At 49.9% G+C, this 14,590-nt stretch overlaps 1 protein-coding gene across 2 annotated transcripts in view; it reads right to left on the bottom strand.

The window, feature by feature from the left end:
- adcy8 (adenylate cyclase 8 (brain)) overlaps positions 1-14,590 on the bottom strand; it is a 58,151-nt gene that overhangs the window by 32,577 nt on the left and 10,984 nt on the right. For both annotated transcript variants that reach the window (XM_086204403.1, XM_086204404.1), the window contains exons 2-5: positions 5,363-5,512; positions 1,410-1,540; positions 1,081-1,192; positions 61-188 (exon numbers count right to left, since the gene is read on the bottom strand). In XM_086204403.1, the coding sequence (XP_086060529.1) occupies positions 61-188; positions 1,081-1,192; positions 1,410-1,540; positions 5,363-5,512 (521 nt within the window). The remainder of the gene's footprint in view (positions 1-60; positions 189-1,080; positions 1,193-1,409; positions 1,541-5,362; positions 5,513-14,590) is intronic.

The following is a 14,590-nucleotide window of genomic DNA, read 5'->3' as shown; positions in this document are numbered from 1 at the left end:
TGTGTCGGTGAGAGTGCAGGTGCAGCCGCAGCTGCAGGTAAAGGCAGAGGAGGTGGGTACCTGATGGTTTTGATCATGCTGAGGCCCATCTCCACGCAGCAGTGGGCGTGGTCCTGCCGGGGCTCAGGCAGCCCGGACACACAGTAGTAACAGTCGCCCAGAATCTTTATACGTAGACAATGATGCTCCTGCAACACACCAGTCAGACCAGTGAACCCACGACTGCAGGAGACCACAGCAGCTCCCAGAGGAAACATTAAGACACAATCACAACAAAAGGCTTTTGTTTTTTTTTCCAGTCAGAGCCTTAGAACAACAACAGCGGGGGGGGTTCCGTTTAGATCCCACCGTTGTGTGACGTGAAGATGATGTCAGCGGTCCAAATGTGACGCAGTCGGTGTCATTTTAGAAACATGCGATTTTTAGACGCATCACCCGACCAGGCCCACGTTCCCCCAGGTTCTGACCGGTTCCACCCACTGCACCATCACACCGTGTTTTTGAAAATAGAGGCTTTGATCTTTCTTCTGATACGTCACATGCCTTCATGGTGCATATGTGTGGCGGGTAAAGAGTTAATAAGCTAAATCCAACTAAGCGGGCTTGTCAGACCAACGGTGGAACGAAAGGTCACTGAATTTATTTCCCTCCTGTCCAGTTAAGGCGTTACACACTATGATACTTCGCGATGTAACTCCTCCCGATGTGCTCCTGAAAGAAAAGTGATGTTAACGTTCATTGTCGTTCATAATCAATGAGACTGTGGACGCATTTCAGGAAGTCATGCCAGAGTTTTATCAGGCGTTCGCGTGCTGCATGTTCGCATCAAGCTGGCACATTTATTTGGCGTTTCGCTGCCGGACAACACCGACTGCACACACGTTCTCTAACCGGGACGTAAACACGTGGAAGAAAATGCTCCAAACACCTGCGTAACATCAGGACGATCAATCACAGATCATTAATCCTCAACAACTCGACCATGAAAGACTCTCCAGTGATAAAGCAACGCGGCAGTTTTACCTCGGACTTATGAAATAAAGACACGCCATCGATGGCGAGGGGTCAGAGGTCACTTACGTGTGCGAGGCGGTCAAAGCGAGCAAAGAGTTCATTCAACATTCGCACCAGCTCCTGCGCCGACAGCGTGGTGGAGAGGTTTGTGAAGCCTTTCACATCTGCGAAAAGAATGCTGAATAAAATATGGAAATGTCACTTTAATATTCAGGTCAGTTGTTTCAAACCATCCAGTCAAACACAGGAAAACAGTCCAGCTACACCTGCTCTCACTGCACCACCTCCGTCCAAGCACAACCTCAACCACCTCTGTCTTTTTCTGTCCCCTTTTTAATTTCAGAAGGTTCTCAAAAACATGATTGAAGTGGAACACGTTACCGCGGCGTCCTCACCTGACATTCTCGTAGCGGTGGATGTAGATTCGATGGAACTGATGCTGGAGGTGTTCGTCGTCTACATTTGTCATGTCGTTGATCATTTCCAAAACTACAAATCGAGGCAGGACTGACAACACCAGTCTCTCCTGTGGGAGACAGAACACACTTGGGTTAGAACCCTGAAGCCCTGAGGAACCCCTGAGGAACAGGGGACAGGAACATCTTCAAAGCTCTCAGTCGTAGTCAGTCACTTCAGTTGAACTTTGACCCCGGAAGAATATTTTCTTGATGCTTTTGTATCTGTCAGTGACTGAAACGTGGAAAAATGTGGTAAATTTGGGGAAATTTGAAAATAATATAATCTTCTGTGGTCAAAATAAGAGATTTATATCAGTTTGGAATTCCAACATGTAAATAACGAGGCTCGAGGACGGTGATCAAGAGTAACCTGCTGAAAGTCAAAGCAAAAGAGAAGAGTTTCCCTGGAAAACTCCTGGAATTCCACCATTTGTCAGCCGGCAATGATTTTCAGGATTCCTGGAATGAATCGACCAGGCCATTATTCTACATTCCTGAAGACACGACAGCTCAACTGGAGGTCATGAATTACGAGGCCACCGCCGCAGCCAAGCAGAGCTCCCGTACAGGATCCTCCCGCACCTCCAGACCCGAACCACGAAGTTTTGGCACCATTACAGAGATCCCAGCTCAGCCCAAAGTGACCAGGACATCGCTTGGTACTGCTGAACCGGCCCGAGCCCACGGTGACTGACCGACACGTATCGCCACTACTTGATATTCTTCTTCTGCTCCTCGGAGGAGGGAGAGAGAGGGAGAGAGAGCGTCACTCGTCCATCTTCATCCATCAGCTTCACACCGAATTAATCGAGTCAAGTGACTCAGCATCGACACTCAGATGCTCCGCAGGAAGCTGCTGCTGACTCATCAAACCTAGCAGAGACACACGTACAACGACCGGCACGTACGGTCGGAGCTGCAGCCGTGATCAGGCGGAGGAGGAGGAGCATTCGGCCTCATGGAGACGACACGTGTGCCAGCCGCTCCCGGGAAGCCGTCAGCTCGCTCTGATGTGGATGACCAGACCAGCAATGGTCCTGGAGAATGAGATTCACTCGCCAACACAGCCGCTCTGACCTCAGCGTTGCTTCTGCCAGAGCTGAGATTCAATTCATGATTAATTGCTGTTTGTATTAGCTATGCAGTCCCTACCCACCCCACCAACCCCTGGTCTACAGCCTGCACCCGTTGGGTTCAGGGGGAGGCCCTCAGAGGGGCTGGGAGTGCTACAGGTCACAGTCGGGGGGCTGAGCTTCTCTGGAGGAGAAACAGAAGGTGCTGTTGGTGTTAAATGCGTTGGAGGACAGCAGGTATTCCTGTTGTCCACAGCACGCCATCTTCATGGCGCCTCCTCCGCCTCTGTGCTCAAGAGCAGAGCATCGGCACATTAAGGGCTAGACGGGCGAGTACGTCAGCGGAGCAGCACTAATACCTCTCCACCCGACGCTGCCGGCACCGGAGGTTCACTGCAAGAAATGTTGGTCCCATAAACTCGTGTTGAGACGAGGCTGAAAGGCTGCAGCTCTGCATGTCAGCGCGCGCGGGGCCGGGTTAGCGTCTGGGTCGGCCGACTGAACGAGACGGATCGGTGGCCGAGGCCGACGGACACGAAGACTCGTCCTCATCCTCATGTCAGATTATCCAGAGATGAAGAACATGAAACAGAACTTCTTCAGTTTGAGGAGCTGCGACTTTAAAGTGAATATTTCACATTTGAATAATATTCCCTGACAAACTAGAGACCAAATATTTTACAATGACATTAAATAGTTAGAAAAAGTGTTAATTTCGGGGGAGGGGGGGGGAATCTATATTAAGAGACTTTTACGAGTTTGATGGATGTAATGAAGTATGCAAATATTGATTCATAGATTCTCAGGCGTCAGCAGCTGGAACCATCAATTGATCTCGTGTAAATCTAAAAATGAAAGTAGTTGTTTGTTGAGGAAAGACGCTCTTTAAAGACCCAGAAGCCTCAACATGTTTGCTTAGCTTGTGTTGCTCAGCGTGACACTTTTTGCAGCGTGGCCGGTGGGCGGCGGTGGCACGGCGTGTTCGCTCCAGCGGAGCTGATCTCTTCTCTGGACAGCTGAGAGCCAGCGGACTCAGTGTCAGATTTGCTTTGGAGGTCATTAGCGCAGCTTGATTTGGGCCGCAAGCTAACGGCCTGGAGCTTCAAGTTCAGATTCGGTGGCTCGCCGAGCTTCTCCAGAACCCACGAAGCTCCAACATCAGGAGGTTATAGTTGCTGGTGGTGGTTTTTGCCTATCTGTGCTGAAGCACGAGGGATTTATTCCAAAACAGCTCTGATCCGCTTCTTTAAATAGCTTTTAAGATGCATAAAATGACCCAAATGATGTGTTCGCTCTTAGCTGCTGAGGAGAGAAACCCTTCCACTCACATGAGATCCATTTGTCTGGTTTTTCGACTGTTCCCAGAGTATAAAAGGTACAAATCTGGAGAAAAACAGTCTGAGACAGGAGGAAACGCAGTTATAAAAGACCTCTGCTGAATAAATGTATCCAGGCTGGAAGATTATTTCTTTCTATTCATATCAAAATGCTTTTTATCGGCACTCGCCGGGCTGTTCAAGGAGCTGAGGTGAAGTAAGAACTGGTTGTTGTTGGAGGCAGCGAGTGGTGGAGGCTGCTGCTTAAAATACCTGCGGGTGGTGGATGTTCTGGGTACCGCAGAACCTGAGGTGTTTTGATTAGTTCCGTTTGGGACAGTTTAGCCGTTGTTAGCCCTCGGTTTCCTTTAGCTTCAAGCTAAACGTATGTGGCCGGTTCTGTCTTCATTCTGGAGTCGCAAAGAAGCGATGAACGAAGGAAAAATGTCTTCAAGACGGCTATTTTCGAGGATCAAAAGGCAAAATACATGTTTTTGACTTGTGCTCAGCAGCTTGTGGCTGCCACGGCTAGTAAACAATCAGCTCTGAAGAACGCTGGCTAATTGCGACTCTTGACCCCGGAGATGTGACCAGTGAAGTGGACGACGCGCTGTGGTCAGATGTGCTCTCGCTGTATGTTGACAGAAGCGCCCGGCGCTGCTAGGCTCGGGGGCGGGGCCTCGCCTCGCTCCACTTCAACCATGGCTGAGCTGATGAGAGTGGAACTCTTCCAGGAAACACGACGCCGTGAAAGCTTTCTGACTGTCCACTCCACTGAGTACACAAATGTCAGCGTGTGCATGTGTTACACAGTCTAATAGCTTCACTTCTCTGTTTGTTTGTGTTTGTTTGTGTACATCTGTGCCTGTCAGACTGTCTGTGTGTGTGTGTGTGTGTGTGTGTGCGCGCACGCGTGCGCCTAAGTGCGTGAGAGAGAGACAGCAGTGGATCGATGCAGCATCCATGTTTTTCTGCTCACAGCAGGCTCATTAGCGGAGCTGCTAACATTCGCCGCTGTCAACTAGGATCCATCAATGGCTTCGCTCCCTTCATCAGACTCTCTTCATGTTTGAACAGGAAGTGAAAGCGCATGATCACATGATTATTTGTCAGTGTGTTCTGGTTGTTGAAGGTCATCTAGAGGTCGCTGCCCATGCATACTCTACAAACCTCCAAGATTCTGCTCTCGACGCTCAATGACACCACATGTTCTGCTCTATTCTTGGTCTTTGTTCTGGGACTCTGAGAGGAGAACTGGTGCCTCGGTTCTGCCTCGCCCTCCCTCCCTGCCTCCCTCCACTTTAAAGGGATATTTCATCCCAAAATTCAGTCATTTTCTACTCCCCCTCAGGCGGGTGGAAGGTCCATTGGAGTTTTTTAGTCCAGCAGAAACTGCTGGAGTTAGACAGGGACGAAAATCTCCTTGGCATTCCTGTGTAAGAACTTTACACGAGCAGATAACTGGCGCGTGTTGGGACAGTCTGAGGTGTGAGACGCTCACCTGTCTCTGGTTCTCTGTCTCCAGACGCAGCCGAGCCTCGATGCAGCGCCGCGTCTCCAGGAAGGCCTGGCGCTGAGCGCGGTCCGACAGGTAGCTGATGAATATCCCAGCGGTGTTCATACACATGAACAAGACGGTCTGAGCTGCTACCTGCAAAACACACACACACACACACACACACACACACACACACACACACACACACACACACAGAGTCAGATCAACCATCTGAGTTGTTACAAGTGATTCTCCTGCACGTTTCCAGCTCCCAGTATTGGTCACTTACTCTCAATGGTCCAAAAGTCTGAATATTCAAACGATGTTTTCATCCGGGTAACCAACTGGACCACAGTTCACTTTGACCCGGACTCAGACCGCCTCTGTAGGTGAGACCACATCTTGGTTCTCACTGAGAGGTTGCCGCGGTAACGGCTTGTGTTGAGGTAAATGTTTGCAGAGGTCACGGAGGAGAAAATCAGTGTATTTATCCTGAAACGATCAGGTTTGACCCGAGTTCATTTCCAGGAAAACCACCTCAACTGGGGAGCTTGACCTCGTGACATCATGACCTCCTGCTCCCTCACGTTAATATCGATAGACACGTGTAAATAAAACAAACATCGCCGTATGTCCAACACACTGCTGTGACCCAAAACATCCTGATTCTCCGTCGCAGCCATAAGAGATGAAATCTGATCCAGATCACGGCGGCGGGGTCCTGCTGGACTGAGACTAGATCTGGTTCTGGATCAGGTCCTCTGCTCATCAAACACAGCAGAGAGCTGGAGGTCCAGGAGCTCCCTGACCAGAACTGCTCACTAGAAGCTATTCATGAGCTCCTGGACCCAACTAGACCTTCACTGCAGTATTGATGTAACCTGAAAAATCAAGTGTTTGATGTGTGAAGAGCACAGGTGAGGTCGGTGCTCAGGTACGGAGCAGGCACCTTAGGACCCCGCCTTCATCTAAACTCGAGGAGACGCCTGATGGCGAATTGAAACTTGTAGCGCCGTAACGAAGCCAGAGATCCTGCACTCGTCCATTTAATTTAGCTGCAATAAAACACTCAAGATGAGATTAAACATTAACGTCAGATTAAAGGCAACGAGCCCAGAGAGTCGAGGACACTTGAAACCAACCAGCAGGAGAGAAACAAAGCAGGTCAGAGGAGCTGCGGTTCCTCAGCAGGACCGTCAGGGCTCAGAGGTAAAAGTACGCGTTACTGAGGTACAAATAGCCAAAAGACCAAGTGGTACTCAATATTAATTGCTGCATGTTTGTTGCCATCATGGTCGCTGTTTATATGCAGTGCAACCAATGAATGTACCACGAAATTAATTACATGTGATACATTTATTGAGATGTGGGGTGGGCGGGGCCTGACCAACATGGCGGCCGTGTTAATGCAGCGCTCTGATGAAGAGCTGAGCTTCTCCGTCCATGCATCTCTGATCACAGTTTCTAGATCTGAGCGACCGACACAAATAAAACAACAAAATAACAGAAGAACAAAATAACAGAACAACAAAATAACAGAAACCGTTCTGGGTTGCAGGGACCAGGAAGCAGCTCTGAGCCCGAACCGGTTCAACATCAACGCGGCGCCATCGCCGCCGCTGCCTTCCTTCGTTTATCAAAAACAAACGTCAGCTTTCTTCAGCCGTGATGCTGCAGAAGCCACAAAGAGATGATGTAACACTTTGCAACACCAGCAGCGTCCTCCTCAGCTGCATGGGGGGTTCCACCAGCCCCCCCCCCACCACCACTACCACCTCCTGTAGGAGCTGAACATGATGCAAGTGTTCACACAAGTTGACTGAGAGGAAAACCCTCTACACACACTCACACACACACACACACGCACGCACGCACGCACACACACACACACGTCTGTCCTTCAGACCAGCTGCTGTTGTTCCACTCTGCTGTTTGAGGTGGAAGTGTTTAAAGGAGTGAAACAATAATGTGGTTCATCCCTGGTTGTCTGCCGCGTGCACCTGTGTGTGTGTGTGTGTGTGTGTGTGTGTGTGTGTGTGTGTGTGGTAATTATACCCTCAGACAAGCCCGGGCAGGTCCTGAGCATCTGCTCCCATCACCAGCATCTCTCTTATCTCTCTCCAAAGGTCACTCAGGAGCGTTTTTTTTTTTTTTCACTTCCCATAAGAATTGAGCCGACGGCTGCGTCCCTGCAGGAGTCTGATAAGGGACCATCCGCTCCAGAGTCTGGGTGCAGGTCTGGAATTATGAACCACTCAAGCTCCGAGTCAGGGGACCTGATGAAGGAGTGCTGGTGGCTCGGTTCTCCTGTCAGTCGGGTGACACGGTGACTCTGGAGCCGATTCGTCTTAGATTTCTGAGCTGATCGGCTCAGTTTGTTAAAATCTGACCTCAAGTCAGTAAAGGGATTGTGTTCAATCCAAACGCCAACATTCATCCTTAAATGCTTCTTCTAGACCAGAAGTCTCATTAGCATGAAGTCATCTGCGTGGTTTACAGACTACAAAGCAGCTCTTCGTCACTCTGGTAGACAGCAGGCAGGCGTGTCAGCGCCGGTGGGAACCTCAAACGGACAGCTGAGGGTTCCGTCACTGAGAGAACCTCTGAGGTGCTCCGCCATGGTTTCCCTTGCAGTGAATAAAACCGCTGCACCTAAAGTCTGTTTCAGAAGAACAACCAGAGCACACAGAGGGGCTGCTGTGGCTTCTGCTGCTCTCCCCGCTGCAGAGGCGTGGGTGAATGAGGAGGGTTCCCCCACCGCCAGGAGGTTCTCCGTCTGATGTCAACCGCCTTACACGTGAGAACAAAGACATTTCTTGACATCTGATTATTTTCCTCTCACCAACACTTCTGACGTTCGGTCACCAAATATTAAGCACAGTGACATCACCAGCCACCAGATCAGCCAATAGCGTCATTCTACAGCAGTAGCCATGTTTAACCACTAGAGGGCAGTTGCGATGTGTAATAACCTGATAAATCCCTGGTTCATTTAGCTGTGAAGATCAGCACCCATCCTTTCAGAGGGGAAATGAGGCGAGCAACTTCGGTGAAATGTCAAGTGGATTTCAGGAATGTTTTACAACAGGAAATGCAAATTACAGCCGTGACCGTCAGGTGGTTTGAAACGACCAAACCGGGACGCCCGACAGGTCGGCTCATCGTTTTGGTTGCAGTAGTTCTGTGGTACCAGCTGGTGTTGGACGTGGTGCTGCTTCTTTTGAAATGAAGACAAAGTTTGAGAACGAGGAAGACGGCGATGGCTGAAAAACAGCAGGTCAGTCACATGACGTGAGGGTTCGCTACGTCAGAGGGGATTTAATTGTGTGCTATCAACATTTACTTTTGAGCATCATTGCGTTTCCACGGAAAACGAAGTCGCAATCTGCGACTCGAGTCTCCCATCGTCACGTCAGCCGACTTCACATTCACGGACTGACTTGGAGGACAAATGTCACGTATGATGATGTAACGACTGCAGCAGCAACAGTGTTTCAGCGTTATGTCATGTGATGGTGGGGGAGGTGGTCATGTGTGGGCGAACCGCCGCCGCAGGAAACAACGTCTGTCACCAGAAGACAAATATACTTCTCACATTCAGGACTGAATAAGTGAGTAGGAGTGTCAGAGCATTTTTCCTTTAAGCAACACACACACACACACACACACACACACACACACACACCTGAGGCGCTGCTGTATCTCAGCGAGCTGACGAGCCTCCCGTTGTATTACGGTGTGTTACTCTGTTATTGTCGACGTCTCCCAGGACGCCATCACCTGATTCAATTTCAGCGTTGCCCCCCCCCCGAGGCCTCTGCTCCTCCCACGGAGACGAAAATTAAAACCCCATGAGCAGTGGTGGCCATGTTGTTTTGGAAAGGAGCAGCGGCAGCTCGCCATAAAAGGGCATCATCACGGAGACCACCGTTCTAATTAGAGGAAGACGCCAGCGATGTGGACGTTTTTAACGAGGCCTTATTAGGCGTGAGTGTGTGTGTGTGTGTGTGTGTGTGTGTGTGTGTGTGTGTGTGTGTGTGTGTGTGTGTGTGTGTGTGTGTCAGTAACAGAAACACTTTGGGTGACGCAGAACAAACACGTTCTTACGCTGAACTCCAAGTCCAACAACGCACAAGTAGAAGTACAAAAACTGCAGTGCCAATATTTCACCAGTTCTTTGACCAATATCTGTTATTTATGTTGGCCCGTATCTGCAACAGAGGGGCGGCGAGGCTCAGGGGTGGAGTGGCCGTTCAGCAACCGAAGGTTCGATCCTCTCTTCCCCACCATTCTCCCACCATGCCCAAGTGTCCTTGAGCAAGATACTGAACCCCCTGATTGCTCCTGATGGCCCTGTGAAGGACGGGCGACCCAGGGTGAACCCCGCTTCTCACCCAATGTCAGCTGGGATAGGCTCCACCCCCCACCAACCTTTAATGCATAAACGGTAAAGAAAATGAATGATGGATAGAAGGATGGAAGGATAGAAGGATGGATGGATGAAAGGATGGATAGAAGGATGGATGGATGGAAGGATAGAAGGATGGATGGATGAAAGGATGGATGGATGGAAGGATAGAAGGATGGATGGAAGGATGGATAGAAGGATGGATGGATGGAAGGATAGAAGGATGGATGGATAGAAGGATGGATGGAAGGATAGAAGGATGGATGGATGGAAGGTTAGAAGGATGGATGGAAGGATGGATAGAAGGATGGATAGAAGGATGGATGGATGGAAGGATGGATAGAAGGATGGATGGATGGAAGGATGGATGGATGGAAGGATGGATGGATGGAAGGATGGATAGAAGGATGGATGAATGGAAGGATGGATGGATGGAAGGATGAATAGAAGGATGGATGGATGGAAGGATGAATAGAAGGATGGATGGATGGAAGGATGGATAGAAGGATGGATGGATGGAAGGCTGGATGGATGGATGGATGGAAGGATGGATGGATGGAAGGATGGATAGAAGGATGGATGGATGGAAGGATGGATGGAAGGATGGATGGATGGAAGGATGGATGGATGGAAGGATGGATGGATGGATAGAAGGATGGATGGAAGGATGGATGGATGGATAGAAGGATGGATGGATGGAAGGCTGGATGGATGGATGGATGGAAGGATGGATGGATGGAAGGATGGATAGAAGGATGGATGGAAGGATGGATAGAAGGATGGATGGATGGAAGGATGGATGGATGGAAGGATGGATGGATGGATAGAAGGATGGATGGAAGGATGGATGGATGGATAGAAGGATGGATGGATGGATGGATGGAAGGATGGATAGAAGGATGGATGGATGGAAGGATGGATAGAAGGATGGATGGATGGAAGGATGGATAGAAGGATGGATAGAAGGATGGATGGATATCTGTAACAAACGTGAATCTGAAAAATGAAGATTTCCCAAAAACATGAAGAAAAGCCCATAAATCATCTTCTTTATACTGAACAGGTACCGATGTGGCGTGCAGCCGTGTAATAACATCTGGTGTTGGGGCTGCTGGTCACATGACATGCAAACATTAGCTTAAAGAAAAAAACAAAACAACACTTTTCCAACACTTTAACGTTTTATTCTTTCATAAATCAACTGTTCCAGCTTTTTTTTTGTGACCTCATGGAGCGACTGAGCAGAGACAAATATCAGCGTGAAGATACATGTAGACAATAAAAGTGACGGGGTGGAGCCACGTGTGCTCCAGCTGACGGTGCCGCTGTGACATCATCAGCAGCCTATAAATCTGAACCTGCTCCCAGGATCTGATGACAGCTGTATGAAAACATGTGATGAGAGCAGCTGGCGAGCTCCGCCTCCAGCTGCCAGAGCCGGTCTCGGCTCAAACAAGCCTCTCGTGCCAGACGGGGGGGATTTATTCTGTAGCTGGGAGGAAGAGGAGGACGGCGAATGATTAACTCACACGCTCGTTTCTCTGCTGATGACTCTGCCAAGACGCTCCGTCGCCGACACAGGCCATCAGAAGACACTAGCGTCAGCACCACCTGATTAATAATTCATGAGAGTAATACCAGTAAAACCAGTGACCAGAAACACTCCTCTGACTCCAGGTCAACCACCTGAGAGCAGCTGCAGCTCATCGGAGTGTGACGAGACAAGATGAGACGAGACAAGATGAGAATAAAAGACAGACAAAAGATGAAAAGTTGAAAAGATGAGACGAGACATCCATCCATCCTCTACCGCTTATCCTGTTAAGGGTGGCGGGGGGTGGAGCCTATCCTATCAGCCTTCGGGTGAGAGGCGGGGTTCACCCTGGACGGGTCACCAGTCCATGGCAGGGCCAACACATAGAGACAGACAACCATTGACACCTACGGTCAGTTTAGAGTCTGGATTAACCTGGTCCCCTCTTGATGTCTTTGGACTGTGGAGGAAGCTGGAGTACCAGAGAGAACCCACGCAGGAACAGGGAGAACATGCAGACTCACACAGAAAGGCCACAGCACTGACCACTGCACCACCGTGCCGCCCCATGAGACAAGAGAAGATGAAGAGATAAGTTCTCAGTTATCGTCAGCTTTGAGCGCAGCAGTGTTCCACCAGGTGGCGCCGATGTTGGTTCAGAGAACACAACACCTCCTACTGGAGAAGAAGATTAACAGCTAAATCTGTTTGGATGGATTAGTTGAAAGTGAAACCTCAGCCGAAAACGATACTTTTACCTTTCACTAACTAATAGGAGTCTTGATTCACTCATATTTATTTCGTATACTTAGCTTGAAGCTAACAGACACTATGGCTAACAACAGCTGAACTATTCTAAAACTCTCCAGGTCGCTGTAATCCAGCTGGAGGATCGGTGATCCACCAACACTTGGAATGGAGATCAAGACTACCAAGTTCTTGAGATCTACCAGAGTGGAGTACCAGCTACTGTGTGAGTTTGTGTATATTAATCTTACTACTATCGGGAATACTAGCTTAGACTTCATAGTAGTAGGAGCACAACTAGCGCGTTTTGTGACGTGTGGGTCTGTGTGTCTCCCGCAGGATTCCGTACATCGTTGTTGTCGTTGAGCGTGTTTGCGTGTCAGAGTCGTGGTTTTGGTTCCTCCATCATCCTCGCAGACCCACCCTGGAAGAGACCAGCGGCGCTCCGTGTGCGTGTTACATTATGAGGACGTTTATTGACATATCAGCTGATCCGACAGTCAAATCACTAACACCTTTCCTCCATCTCAGCGTCTCCGGCACCTCCGATGACGCTGGAGGTGTCGCAGCAGCTGAATGTGTAAATTGGATGAAGACGAAGGTCTGTGGGCGGAGGTGTGTGTCGTGGCGGCCATTAAAACTGAGACTTGGATCAATCTGCTGTGAGGCGGCAGTGACAAGGCCTGGGATTATCATCCGGCATCCGTGGATGTGCCACAGATAACGGACCAGTGAGGGAATGAGCGCGTTAGTCATTACACAGGCATAAACACTGACAGGTACCAGAATGAAACCACACAGAGACACAGACGCCACCACGTGAACCACACCGATCTGAGTGAGGTCATAGATGGAGGAAGCAACAACCAGATGACTACGAGGTGCCATCCTCCGTATTACAAACTGTTAGCGGAGCATCTTCGCATCATTAGCAAGACAAAACAAATGCAACTTGACAAACCTGTTCAGGTCAGAACCTCAGTGACCTGGAATATGAATGTTTGGTGACACGTCTGACGTGTCGTCCAGACGTGTTTGGATGAGCCGGCGAGCTTCAGAAACACTGACGACGCGTGAACCCGTTGAGAGTCGGACGACGGGCGGCTAATCCTGAGCCAGCCTGAGGATCTGAGCCGGTTCTGGAGCCTCTGGGTCGGTTTGCCGCTGGACCTCGCTGGTGGCGGCTCGGCGCTACGTGGCTAGCTGCAACTCTGCTTCTGGGCCAGAGTGACGCTGAGTGTTGAGAGGAGGACCAACTCCTTACTTCACACTCTTCTCAAAAAACTCCAGTGTTTGTTTTGCTCCTTTGTTCTCTCTGTGTGATGCATTTTGGATGATGTGTACTTGCTACGTTTCATTCCTGCCTCGGGACCTCAGATGAAACTCACACTCACACTTACATGACACCACGCTGATAAAAACATGGACGTTCAAGGGTTGTGGTCAAAGGAACAGAACTCCGTGATTATCTAACAGCAACCAGGTGAATACCTCCCTGACCTCTGACCTCTGTCAACCTCTCTATGCCCCCCCCCCCCCCCGCTGCGGCCTTTGGCAAAGCTTCTCCCGAGCATGTGATCCTGACATTTCCCCGCAGCTCTGCCCGCAGCTCCCCAACATGCTTGTCTCTTTAATGTCACTCTATGGATGAACCATCTCGTCTTCCCCTCAGAGCCAGAGGCGTGGGGGTGGGGTGGGACGCAGCGATTGTGGTGAGCTCCATCATCAGCTCTGTGCGCGGCGGTAAACAAGTTTGATGGATTGCTGCCTGAGTGAGCAGCGGGGCTGAGCGCCGCTGACCCGTACGGCGCTCTGATACTCTAACATGCTCCTGCTGGCTGCGTTCATCAGGAGAAGTCAGAGCGACATCACAGGACAGATCCTGAAATCACGCCGTGATTGAGGACGATTCCAAACCTCCCCAGAACACTGACCTTAGATCAGCCAGCAGGAGGACAACCACCTCTGCTATGAACGTCTTAAACGTTCAAATGTCACCTGACACACCACCGTCACTCACTCAGATAATCGGAGCCCAATCACTTAGAGCTGAAGTTCAACACAGTAGAAGCTAACAGGTTTCCTGCCACTGAGATCTTATCAGACATGGCGGACAGCCGCCATTGTGTGTTAGCGAGCGTTGACCTGCACGCAACCCCGAGGCGAAGCCATGGCGAGCTCGGAGGCGTCAACTGGCTCTGCCCAGACCCCCAGTTACACTTTGACTGCTTGACCCAAATATGATAGTGAGAGTGAGGTGAACTCTCTGGATGTCCACCACACTCGCAACACCACCCATGGTTCTGCTTAGCACGCCTACGTCAGATCTTCGGTTCTAAACTGTCTGTGGAACGTTGCTGCGCCTCGTCCATGACGCTAGAGTGAGAGAGAGAAAGAGAGAGACAGAGAAAGGGCTGATCCAGGGTCAGACTAAACGCCTGTAACCGTCTGTGTGTGATGGATTAATCAATACTTGAAGGCGCCACCACACACACTTAGAGACACTTGGGAGCTGCAATCAAAATTTCTGTTCTGAGTTCAG

Source organism: Aulostomus chinensis, chromosome 5, assembly GCF_037954235.1.
Source record: "Aulostomus chinensis isolate RoL2024-O1b breed Wild chromosome 5, RoL_Achi_v1.0, whole genome shotgun sequence".
NCBI lineage: Eukaryota > Metazoa > Chordata > Actinopteri > Syngnathiformes > Aulostomidae > Aulostomus > Aulostomus chinensis.
This window is presented reverse-complemented; position numbering and strand designations above follow the sequence as displayed.